Source organism: Anopheles maculipalpis, chromosome 2RL, assembly GCF_943734695.1.
Source record: "Anopheles maculipalpis chromosome 2RL, idAnoMacuDA_375_x, whole genome shotgun sequence".
In the NCBI taxonomy this organism is placed as follows: Eukaryota; Metazoa; Arthropoda; class Insecta; order Diptera; family Culicidae; genus Anopheles; species Anopheles maculipalpis.
In genome coordinates, this window is record NC_064871.1 from 60620841 (window position 1) to 60633499 (window position 12659).

The 12659-nt window shown below is 40.6% G+C and overlaps 4 protein-coding genes across 4 annotated transcripts in view; 1 reads left to right on the forward strand and 3 right to left on the reverse strand.

The window, feature by feature from the left end:
• LOC126559576 (COP9 signalosome complex subunit 9) overlaps positions 1 to 11636 on the forward strand; it is a 194968-nt gene extending 183332 nt beyond the window's left edge. Inside the window, exon 4 of the mRNA XM_050215747.1 lies at positions 11625 to 11636. The gene's annotated coding sequence lies outside the window, so the exon portion shown is untranslated. The remainder of the gene's footprint in view (positions 1 to 11624) is intronic.
• Positions 1 to 12659, reverse strand: part of LOC126558181 (uncharacterized) — a 407024-nt gene that overhangs the window by 151293 nt on the left and 243072 nt on the right. The window lies entirely within an intron of this gene.
• Positions 741 to 8334, reverse strand: LOC126567318 (uncharacterized). Its single transcript, XM_050223546.1, has 7 exons — positions 8121 to 8334; positions 7685 to 8059; positions 7482 to 7611; positions 4615 to 4865; positions 1430 to 1687; positions 1035 to 1328; positions 741 to 957 (listed from the first exon to the last, which is right to left on the reverse strand). The coding sequence occupies exons 1-7, from the start codon at positions 8301 to 8303 to the stop codon at positions 742 to 744; spliced, it is 1707 nt and encodes a 568-aa protein (XP_050079503.1). The 5' UTR covers positions 8304 to 8334; the 3' UTR covers position 741.
• Positions 10458 to 11603, reverse strand: LOC126567319 (aquaporin AQPAn.G-like). Its single transcript, XM_050223547.1, has 4 exons — positions 11558 to 11603; positions 11148 to 11398; positions 10682 to 11056; positions 10458 to 10613 (listed from the first exon to the last, which is right to left on the reverse strand). The coding sequence occupies exons 1-4, from the start codon at positions 11601 to 11603 to the stop codon at positions 10458 to 10460; spliced, it is 828 nt and encodes a 275-aa protein (XP_050079504.1).

Consider the following 12659-nt stretch of genomic DNA (forward strand, 5'->3'; position numbering starts at 1 on the left):
TAATGTTTCGTTTACCGCGTATAGTGAATATAATTTGTAGTGTTGATATCTGCTATGCTGTTGGACTGGGAAATTTGTTTAGAAGGTTTAAATAATTTTACTAAAAGAATTATAATGTTTTAATCAGAATGGTACAACGAAACCTACTTAAGTGATCCGCAGGAACAACCGAAATTTGGACCGGGAGTTTTAACCGTAGTTTTAACGATAGGCATCTTTCAAATCGTATGTATTTGTGAATTGATTACCTTAAGATAAACAGGACAATAGGAGTAGAAAAATGCAGATAACAGTGAATTATTATCCATTTCGGATACTACACAATAACGTTTTTCAGATATTAAGGCTATAATCATTCACACTGAAAAGAGATGCCATAGGAGATAGGAAACATTGAACAAAACGACACAATTTGATAGTGTTGAAAGCATAGAGTATTTAGCCATTTATCGTCCATGTTCCAAACATGCATGGAAGTACCTTAACGATGGTTGTAATGGCTTGTTTTGGCTAATTGTTTATTTTATCAACATATCTTACAATTATATAGGGTTAATCGTCAAGACATTGTTTGCACGATACACACTAAGTACCAATGCAATGCAACCAAAGTAAGTGATTGCTGCTACTCCTCGAAAAGAGTGCTTGGAAACTGAGTAATCATATAACACACGGTACCGTCGTTATATGCAAGAAACGGCGATTTTTGGCGATTTTGCTCAAATCGAAAGATTGACGTGTTTAAGCATTGGATTTGTCGGTGTTCAGTGCTGCTAGCTCATGGTTGAGTTGTTCAACCGGTGCTTCCCGCCGGAATACAGCTTTGTAGGCGAAGGCAGTCAAAAACGCAGCTCCTAGCGGACCAACCCAGTATATCCAATGGGCGTTGTACACTCCGTTCCATAGGACTGGACCCAATGAACGTGCCGGATTCATACTCGCACCCGTGTAAGGGCCCTAGAATTTGTAGTGATGCATGTTGTGTAAAGATTGCTGATACTTCTGGCTTGAGGATGTGATAAAATTGTACATACCGCCGCGACGGCAAGAGCTCCGACAGTGAAACCAAACTTCAGGGCCACCGAATCATGATGTTTGGCATTGCGCGGGTCCCATACACCACAGCACACCAAGATCAATACCATCGTTGCAACAAATTCAATGCCAACTGCCTGCATGCTTGTGATGGCACTATTCGGTTGTGTCACGCAGAATCCCGCTCCCTTTTCCAAGGCATCACTGAACACGGCTACCGGTGTTAGCAGCTTCAGGATGCCGTAACCCATGAAGCCTCCTAGACATTGTGCTGCAACGTATGCCAGGGCCATCTTCGCGGTTCAAAAGAGAGAGAGAGAGAAAAAAACATAATGTTAAAATGTTCATTTTAGGGAATCGTTTCGTTGACCCCACATTGCGCTATCCTTCGTACCTTGGTGGAAACTAACTCGTAGACCCAGGCGGCTGCAGTCACGGCTGGATTAAGGTGAGCTCCGGAAACGCATCCGAACACTTGCACGATGATCATCACTATTAGACCAAAGTTGATGCACAATTCAAAGTGCGAAGGGGTATGGCCTAAACCGGAAACACATCCCATACAACCTAACATCACCAGCAAACCGGTGCCGATCAATTCGGCCAGAAATACCGAAATGTTATCGATCGTGGATTTTTTCATTGTGCTGTTCTGTAAGTAGAGAGAGATAGAGGTGTAAAAAAGTAAGATTTTAGCTTCAAATACAACTACAACAGATTCAGATTAAAGTTGCAAAGAAATACGTCATGTTGAATGCGTGTCTATTGACTGCAGTAAAAGTATCGTAAACATTCAAAGACGCATCCTCGATTAACTGATCTTTGTTACATACTAATCCATAGCACGATACTCAAGTGCGATATTGTTTTATATGGCGCCAATAATCAGTACAGTGCTCAGAGTTGTCATCCGTCTTATCAGTGTTAAGTAGCAGATATAATGGCCATTGATAGCAGTTGAAGCTGCTGTTTTTGTACCGCCGTGCACTGGTTTATGGGTGAGCAGTAAAAGATCTTTGCAGTAGTCGTATCTGGTAAAGCAAGTAGAGTTTCTACCGCAACTGTTGTTTACTGTTTTTTTTTGTAACCGTAGCAAAAATTAACTGACGACGAAAAGTTTCATTAACTGTCAGATACGCTTGACGGCAAGTAAATTTTAAATAGAAGTGAGAAAATAATTATGAGAGTATCCTTCAAAAATACTTGTCCTCGGAATCACGTAGCATTGGCCCGCTTGTTGTAACCAGAAGTCAGTCAGCGCAGTCAAGTGGCGATGTTTGTTTAGATAACCGCTAGTTAAACATGACGAGAATCAAGAATCACATGGTATAGTGAGGTAGTTTTATATCAGCCAGCAGTATGTTGTTACAGTTGAGGTGTATCAGCTTGTTGTAAATGGATGAGTTAGGTATATAGTAGGTGCCTCGTGGTTCTCTGCTGCTTCATTGCGAATGAGAAATTTCCTCCCCGTTTAAACTGGGAGGGTTGCTTTAAATATTTGTCTGATTCTTTATCTACCCGGTTGAAGCTGGTCAAGTTGTGATGAAAATGTGTCTAGATGGATCGTTGTTAAGAAACAAATGCTTCGTTGAGCTACTTTTTTTTTGAAGCTGTAGTTTGAAGCAACCTACTGCACTTGTAGATGTCTTATCGAAATGTTTCTCTCGGACGTAAAAAAAATCCGATCGGTTTTTGTTATCAGTTTCTTATCAGAAGAAGGTAACATTGAACAAGAACAATCTTTGCTATAACCTTTGAACAGTTTTATTCCGTAACGGTTAAGAAGGGCTCGTCGTTAATTTTTGAAGGCTCCCAAGATGACGTAACATGACGGACGAAAGTGAAAAAAAAGGTTTGGTGAAAAGCACTGAAAATGATGACGCGCGTTTGATATTTTGTGGCATGAAGAAGGGTTATCAGCGGAAAGCGGTTCACCGGTTTGATGCGTGACGCGACCCCGGAGGGTTAGATTCGAGCGAAAGATGAACATCATTATCTCGCGTTAGTTGAGTAACAGCATTATTCTAGGTATGCGGAATCGGCACAGACTGACCGGAGTGGCCTGACGCGGACTCGGATGTTGTGCAAGTTATCAGTTTTATATTTAGGACTGAACCCACCCGTCATTAATAATCAATTCAAATGAGTAAAAACTTGATTTCGAGAATGTCTAGTTGCGATGCTCTCCGGTGACATTGTAGTGAGCAAGGTGGTTTGCAATCTTAGTTATTAGCATGGAGCATGGTAACTGTACGATCTGCCAGATGCATCGGCAGAAACCATGACCATATATCAAAAGTTGTTTAATGCATCCTGCATAAGAAATTGCAGCGGTGTAGGAATGTTGATGCCCCATGGAAACATTGCGATAGGAACGGAACGGAATTTAATACCGTAACTTCTGTAGGTTCTGTAGGAACGAGAACTAGATTTTTGTAGAGGAATATAAAAAAAATCGAATTGATAATCTGAAATGTTTATAAAACTCAATATATCATCAGGGAGCAGTGTTTTGTTTGTAGATTTCTAAGAGATGTTCGCCATCAACATTGTCGTCATATTTCTCCATCGACTGAAGGATTTGCATACAGCACGCGCTTAACCGCCGTGTTTGCGTACATTTTACAAAACATTTTACTTCCCGCCAAATCCATCCACACCCTCATGAAGCTATCAATCGACTAAGGACAGACATTGAAATTTGTTTGTTGCTGTTATGTGCTCTGGGGGTTATTTGCTCTTCGGTTGGAGGGTGTTGTACACCAAACTGCATTATCTCTTGTTGCATAGCATCATAGTTTTATTGTGTTTATAAAATACTTCCGTGTTCGTATATGCATTTTTGCGGTTCCATGCGTGTATTGCGACAAAATGAAGTGACTCTAGCTTGCCGGTTTTGTCACCAACAAACGAACGGGATTTTTTGTTTTCCGTGATGAGACCGCGATTATCGGTTATATACGGTGTTTTTTAATTTCACTTGACACCACAACCGACAGCCGCCACGCTGAACCGCGGGTGTTGGTGCTTATTATGTGTTCTTCTTTCGTGTGGCTGTATTTTTTTTAAATACACCAATCTCTAACGACCGCGGACGTTCTCGAGCTGGCTGGTTGGCGTTGGTTCGCTATCGCGCGTCGCCTTTTTACCCCCGGGGGTCATCGGTGAGCAAACATTGTGTGTGTGGCGATGTGAAAATGTAAATAACTGGTACACTGGTTGAAGAAGGGAAAGAATCACCCGATGTGCCCTGCCCGATGAAACCGATCGAATTGTAATTGTGTAAATGCTTTCACCGGTAACGTTTCGTCGACATTTAAAATCAAAGTCATTGCCAAAGGGGGGGTTTGGTAGCAGCTCGATGCTGTTATTAGTGGGGATAACTTTGATGGTCAATTCAAACTTCTGGCTTTTGTGTTTCCTATCTGTTTCATGACAGAATTTACTAATTTAAAATTTTAAAAATTGACCTTATTCTTCACTTGATCGCAAATAAAAGCAACACTCTTATGACACACACTGGGGATTTTTAAGCGTCCGTAGACGAGTTTCCACCGGAGCGAAATTTCGAAAACTCACCGTAAAAGGAGCAAAAGGAAACGCCACTCGTGGCAGATACAGAAGACACTGTTCACGCAGAAGCTGCTGCTGCTGTTCGGAAATGAGCTGTGATGCAACGAGGATTCGTCGATGCGCCGACGACTTGCTGCTGGGAGTGCTAGCGAGTTCGATGCTACGAGCAAACTGATAGCCGTCGTCGCACGATGCCACTGAAAACCCGCTGCGCCGTGGGGACCGTTGCTGCTGATAAGTAGTATTGACACCTTTGGCTGCCGTGGATGTCGCGGACGGTTGCGTTAACGCCATGCTTTCTTAATCTATAGGCGGTTTGGAGTACTACTACTACTATTGCTACCGGACCGCGTGAGTATTGGTGGAGTGGAGACGTTTGTGGTTTGCTCCTTTCGCTCGCGACAAAAGGAGTGTAGCTGGGATGCTGCAAGACTAGCGCACTGCCGCTGACATATATGGGCGACCTCGCGGAGAACTACGTGCGTGAGATGTGTGTAAGTCAGTCCGTGTCCGAGTCAGACGCGATGCTGGAATATTTTTAGAATGTCTAGCTTGATGAACTCCGGCCAATACGCGGCACTGTTCATGTATATTATTGTTTCCTTTAGAAACCGATTGGTTAATGGATATACGGTTTGGTTCGGATTATGTTTCATCTTCAATTGGTGGAAGCAGGGCATGGCAGAAGTTTAAGTGGGTGTATGTAATTAATTTTATGTACTAAGTATTGAAGTATTTATTTACAAACAAAAGACATTATTTACTACTGTACATATTACATATACTAAGCTATCAGTTAAGGTATCGTTTCATTAACGGGATAATCCATTGTGATTGACCCTCAGTAATAGTGAAAGGAAATATGCGTACGAAGAAGGTGGTCAAGCGGCCCATTGGATAAGGTGCCTGTCTTTTTCGTACCGACGCCTAGTTGTGAAAGAATGATGATTGAAAAAAAAGAAACCGTCCCGAGGTAACTTAACAACAACAAAAAACCAAGGAAACATAATCAATACGAACTTTGTATTCAAATCAGTTACGTTCAGCATGGTTCGCGGTCGTTATGCGCTAACCGTTTGGAATTAGCATCGGTGGGAAGTGTACATCAACAAAACAATCCTAAAAATAGTTTCAAATTTACAACTATATTTAACTAAAGAATCTTATGGTTTTAGTTCGCTATACTAATAGCCAGGCGATTGCAAGTCTTGCTGCTATGCTGTTATTAAAAATACCGTTTCAAAGGTTTGCGTGGTTACATTTGGCGGTACATTTATTGTTCGTTAAGGCTTAAAAAATTATGATAACAGGATCAATCAAACAGCTTTGGAAAGGGTTCAATGTACACAAATTTATGCTCAAAAGAAGAATAGTGTTGAATTTTAATACGCGTCGTAATACGTTTGAAAAAGGACTAAATAATCATGGCATTGGGCCTTTAAAGCATCTTATAATAAACAAATAATTTGACTAAAGTCGAAGTATAGGATTATAGGAATGGTTTTCTTATTGCTGCTCTTGGCAAACCAGTTTTATACATATTTAAGCTAAAACAAGATACTTTTTTATTTATCCATCATTCAAAACTCATTCACTAAATTTTACGTTAATTTCTAGAGACGGTTTTGAAAACCAGTGTCGTAAAAAAATAGAGTATTTTATATTCGTTACTTGCACATTTAATATTTACCCATTTATAATATTTAAAAAGTAGAAAAATCAAGAGAAAATAATATTCTATACTCTTTATACTCTATGATAAGAACCAATCAACTGCTTCATATTTCAATGTTGATACAACACTTCTAAAAGTATTTTACAAACTACGGATAATGTGAAAACGACATTTTGGAAGTACTACAGTCTTTTGAATGAGATATTCAAAAATCATTTTGGTGTTTAATAACAATGAAACAAAATTAAATAATTAGATTTTAGTTTTGGACTATAGTTTTCTGTACTATAGTGAAATATAGTTTTACAGATATTCAATTATTAGCTTAACATGAAGTTCAACTAACAACCTGTTCATGTTTCTAGAAATTAAACAGGATTATGGTTGAAATAGTACCTTGTGGCAGGCTGTTTTGATTATTTAACGTTTTATTTAGGTTAAAGAAAGCTTCTATCTAAAAACTTTCGGATGGAACAAACAAATCTGTCCGTGTCGTTAACACTGTTATTTATCGAGAAACAATAACGGTACATAAGTGCTGAATAACGGACCATGGTGAGCGATGAGCTGATACCATTGTGCCCAGCTATACGCGTTCGAGCAGTTTTTTCTCACTTACTCGAATTTCTGGCAGTTTGATCTCACCGCAGTGTGTGTCGAGCTATTGCGGTCCATTTTTTTTTAAATTTGTGGATAAATGTTTTGGTTGTGAAATGTTTGAATGATTTTTTTTAAATGAACATAAAATGCTATGATGGAAAATTATGATACTAGCAACTATTGGAGGATATTTGTTTAAAAATCTTTTCGTCTCTAGCGGTAAAGTGCGGACAAAGTTCAATTGTTATTAAAGCAAAGTGCAGGGTATTTGTCATCGTTTTTCGAAGATTAGGAATATGGATTATAAAAAAATGATTAGTGCGATTTTTCTTTGTCACGAAATTGGTTATGGATCACCAAAAGTGTAGTGATAAAGGTACATCATATCGCAGCTAAAGTAATGTCTCGCACGTGGTCTGTCTCACATTGAGCCAGCCATTGGTATGTTTTAAATTAATCAATTCATTGCAATGTTTTATGAATATGTTTTGACTATTTCAACACATTTTTCTTTTTTTTTTACAAAAAAACCGTTTTTATTAAATTTAGCTTAACGTTCAGACCTTTTCAAATTGTGATTCTTTATTGTGTACAACACAAACGCACACCTGCTCTCGAGGAGGCGGTTGGTTAACCAGTTCGTCATCACTATTTACCTCTCCTCGAAATACGTACTTGTATATTATTGGCATTATGATACCGGCCAAGGGTGGGCCCACAAAGTAAATCTATGAAAGAGCCAATCATAAATATGTTTGCAATATGGAATGTGGTTATGCATGTGGATGTGTATCTTCTTACCCATATTTTGTGATAACTATTGTTCCAAACGCATGGCGCTAGTGTTCGGGCAGGGTTCATACTGGCGCCGGTGGCCGGACCTGCAGCAACCGAGATAGCCGCTACTAACAGTGCAAACTTTACTGGACCAGAATCCTGATGTTTGGCGTTACGCGGGTCCCAAACTCCACAGCATGCCCATATGAGAATACCCGTAACGATGAACTCAATTGCCAAAGCGGCACCTGTTGTAAGACTGGCATGTGGAGCCGTGACACAGCTTCCATGACCGTTAACTAATGCTTGATCGAAATAGGCCTGAGGAGCAACACCCTTCAGCAGTCCGTAACCGCATAAAGCACCGGTAAACTGAGCCACAAAGTAAACTAGGACCATCTGAAACGGAGAGAGCCAAAGCGCTAAGCAAAGGTGCGATTTTTATGATACTCCAACATACCAAGCATGAAAGATCACCATAGATATAGGCAGCTATGGAAACTACCGGGTTGATGTGCGCTCCAGAGACCACGCCAAACGTGAGGATCACCACCATAACCGTAAAGCCAAATATGATGCCTCGGCTGAAGTTGCTAGTAACGTTGTCGAAACCATCCAGACACCCCATGCATCCGAGAAACATGAGAGTGGCCGTACCGAAAAATTCTCCCAGGAACTTGGTAAGGACGACAAAGGACGATGTGTTTGTTACTGAAAGATAAATAGAAATTGAGTGGCTGGGGTAAAACATATGAGACAAAAATGCTGTAACTATGCATTATGTATGAATACCGACAGTTTAGTATCGTATGCGGTGCAATGATCGGTCAAACGCATTTTGATAGTGAACAACTTTGTCATCATTACAAGGACCGATGTGGAATTTTTATTTTAAACAAGAATTAGTCAATACGACAACCCGTCGTCGTTTGTCTACTTGACAACGGCGTGTACGATAACGAATTCAAATAAACAAAAATGTTTGAAAAATATCGATTACGTTGGTTAGTTGGTTGGTTTGTTGATAGAGATTTTGATGTTGAATCACAAGAATTTATTTTTTTCTGAATCATTATTTACGTGTATTGGACAGAAATACCTTCTTTGGTTTATTCGTTAAAATGCTTATAAATTATAATTAAATATTACAACTGAACACACAATTTTCAAGCCAACCCATGCGTCAATTGTTGTAAAATTTATGTCTCTTAGATATTAAGAAGTGTAAAGATATAAAGTAGAATATTAGGCACATGTGACAGACGGCTTGCTAACCTTTTGATGTCGATTGCATTGAAATGAAGCATGAAGTGCAATAATGTTTTAAGTGTCATTTTATAGCGTGAGGATCTGCTGATGCTCAGACAATCATTTGGTGTGCTTTGTCTCGCAAGTGATGATAAACTTTACTGTTTGTTTAGCTATAGCATCCGGCATAACCGTGGCCAAGGCGCAGAATTCAGCTTCACTAATTCCTTTAAAGAATTTTCTTTAATTGAACTTTGAGCAGGAGAAGAAATAATGGTAGATTAGATATTGAGCAACAGTTTATCAGTTTACAGCTGATTCATCAAAACAATATGCTGCGCAACGACCAACAGAGAAGATAATGCTAATAATCTATAGTCTGCTTTGCAAAAACAAAACAAAAAAACCTTTTTGATGATTTATAACTATTTTATTTATCTATTTTATGTTGAACTTGTCGTGTAGCACATGACAAAAGGTAGCTGCTTCTCTTATCCTTTTTGAACAAAATCATCAATGAGACACTAATTGTCGTCGTCATCATTATCGTCATTTTTCACCAATCATTAATAGGCATGTATTAAAAAGCTGCTATTTAAGCTATCTTAAGAGATATTGTTATCACGGATTGAGAGGAGTATGAGGCTTTGGTATGCACATCCGTCTGGCAGAAAATTGCGCACAAGTTCGAAGTCTACTTGAAATTTTTGTCTCAACGTACAACCTTCTAACTTTGATGAAACTACACATTCTGAATCGTGAACTTAATCTCAAACTGTCAAACTAGTTTGTACCGATTATAGCACTATCATATTAACAAACTAATAAATTCAACATATGGGCGTAACGAACGATAATTGAATGATTTGTGTGCTGTTCATCACAACTCACTTTTTGCATGCCATGAAGTCTGACGACGGTTCAATCCACTTTGAACAGCATCCTCCGATGTGTGGCTTCCATTGGTGGTTCCTTCACCATTGCTAGCAATCTGTTGTCGATGCTGTTTTGATAATCCGTTGTGCGTCATATCTACCACCGCTACTCACTACGGTCTGTGTTCGATTGCGGGACAATTTGATTCTAATTGAACACATTAAAAAAATGCTTCACACTGTTGTTTGGAATGCGTGCTGTGTGTTTTGGGATTATGCTACTTGACTACTGATGCGGTACACTGTGGCCACTTGCGCATCGATCGATAGGTGGTGAGTGGAATGTTAATGCACTCAACAGGTCGACTATAACCGTTCCGGACGAACGTAACGTACTAACTGGGCTGGTAGCGCATCGTGGTGACTGCGTCGACTCAATGATTGACGCTTATCTTTGCCGATAACAAGGTCAATCAACGAATACGCTGACAAACGGAGGTAATTTCCGAAGGCTAATTTACCTATCCTACAGTACACCGTGTCCGTTTTGGATGCTTGCGGGTTAGTGAGTCGCACGATCCGCACCCTTTTGTGGGAGGCTTGTTTTATGATGGCTGACGGCGACGATAAGGTACTAGGCGGATGGTTACATTATTGTTCGTTTGTAATTAACATCAAGGCATAGCTTTAGCCGAACGAAACTGCTGCTGTGCTAGACTATCCGCACAGTTGCATGCAGAGTTTGCGGTGCCTTTACACTCTTCCCAAAAGATGTACCGATACATGGAAGCCATCAGAATGGAACCGATAGTGGGGCCGGCAAAATAAATCTGCAAAATGAGCAAAAAAAGAAAACGTTGACAATACGTAGTTCAAAAGGTTTGATAGACAAACATACCCAAAGACCGTCATAGGAATGATTCCAGACTGCTGGTGCGAGGGTTCGCGCTGGGTTCATACTGGCTCCGGTAATGGGCCCGCCAGCGATCGAAAGACCCGCAATCAGGAAGGCAAACTTGATCGGGACGGAGTCACTATCCTTTTTATTGCGCGGATCCCAGACGCCACAATTGGTCCACACCAATATGCCCGTGAGCAAGATTTCCACAGCAAGCGCCATGCCAGCGGAAAGGCTTGTGTGTGGCACCGTAACACAATGTCCATCACCGAGCTCCAATGCTTGAAGATAGTACTGCCATGGCGTGACCGCCCGTAACAGTCCATAGCCGCATAGTGCTCCGGCGAACTGAGCCACAATGTAAAGTAACATCAGCTGTGAGGGTGTTTCGGCGACGAGTAAGAAATTATTTAGCGCGGTCATTCGGGTGAAAGTGGAAGTTAGGGCAAAGGTTAGACATACTTACCGGGAATGATAGCGTACCGTAGATGTAGGCCGCCAGCGACACGGCAGGATTAATAATCGCTCCCGAAGTAGCGCTGAAGGTAATGAATGCCATCATAACGACCATGCCAAAGGTGATCCCGCGGCTAATGTTGGTTGTGATGTTGTCGAACCCGTCCAGACCAGCCATGCAGCCACCGAAAAGCAGCATCCCGGTACCGAAGAACTCCGCCAGGAATAGTGTAAACACTTTCCACGGTCGACTATTACGAACTGGGCAAGAATTGGTATTGTTTTTGCTGGATTAGAAAATTGGATTACGCTTCTGGACACCATTGCTTGGCCCAGAGCTATTAAACAGTAGCGCCGCATTAAGACGCTGCAATGTTTGAAGATTATATTGCGAATGATGCTAATGCAAAGATAACGGACGTTTGATATCCTGATATGCAATCAACACTGTTTTGTTTGTAGTCATCGTGTTTTCTTAGATTGATAGGCGGAACCCCCCCCCCCCCCCCCTCTGGATCCTCCCCGGAAATGACCCCACCAACACCCCCTCATGGCGTAATAGATTAAATGAATGAAACAATTAGACAACTTACGTGACGCTGGGCGCCCGATTGTTTGACATAACACGCAATGAGCGATATCGAGAATCCATGAAGTTGCAAATAGCTATAATTGACAGTAGATTACCCGGCACGAGTGTGCTCTTCACTGTTGTAGCAATGTGAAGATCGCAACTCAACGTGGATGCGAGATAAAATGGAAGGAATGATAGAGTAATTCAGTAGCAGGCACGAGTCACGAGATAAGACTGATGAAAGCTTTCCTTAAGTATTCATCGCATCTTGGAAGGTTTGGTGCAATCTTGGAAGCAGTAAAAGGATCCAATAAAAATGCTAAACCATTCGTTGCACTACCAATGATGCGCATGCCGATTTTAACGTAGAAGGACGTGAATTTAAAAATTGCTTTTACAATCAAAAATTATAATTTAATTTTTAAAATATTTTTTCTTCCTTATAGTGCAGGACGTTTTGATCACTTGATAACTTCGCACACCACTAAACACAGAAATAAACCAACTGGATAACTAGCTAGCGATCATTTTGATAATCTTACATGTTGTACATTCCATAATCGATACGTTTAAATCACTCCAAGTAGTCTCAAATAGTATTTAATTCAATGGTTTAAATCACTTCACTTGAAATGTGTGTCTGTGCAGAACTCTAGAATAACTGACCAGTGACAGCCTAAACTGTGCTACTGTGCCGGGCTGCTGTGTGTCTGAATAAGTATCACTGCAAGCTGCTAAGGTGTAATGTGGTATGCACGTTGCTTATCTGATTCTAGAGCTAACTTCTTAAAGCTGATGCTTGCGATAAACGAAAAACGAAACGAAACGAAAAAAAAAATACCCCAACAAACAACCGCACACGCTGACGATGAGCTTCGGGCACATTATCTTATTCCGACGAAAGCAATCATGACGGTCAGACAAGATTAGCACCGGGGCGATCTAACC

Bases quoted from the DNA above. Each gene is read 5' to 3' on its own strand.
- LOC126567318 (XM_050223546.1), bottom strand. From the start codon at position 8,303: ATGTTTCTCGGATGCATGGGGTGTCTGGATGGTTTCGACAACGTTACT. The intron at 4,866-7,481 runs GTGTTGTACACA...CATCCACGGCAG, and splicing joins TCGAGAGCAGGTGTGCGTTT to CCAAAGGTGTCAATACTACT. The intron at 958-1,034 runs GTATGTACAATT...TACAAATTCTAG, and splicing joins GAGCTCTTGCCGTCGCGGCG to GGCCCTTACACGGGTGCGAG.
- LOC126567319 (XM_050223547.1), bottom strand. From the start codon at position 11,603: ATGACTACAAACAAAACAGTGTTGATTGCATATCAGGATATCAAAC. The intron at 11,399-11,557 runs GTCCGTTATCTT...ATTCTTGCCCAG, and splicing joins TGCATATCAGGATATCAAAC to TTCGTAATAGTCGACCGTGG. The intron at 11,057-11,147 runs GTAAGTATGTCT...ACACCCTCACAG, and splicing joins ACGGTACGCTATCATTCCCG to CTGATGTTACTTTACATTGT.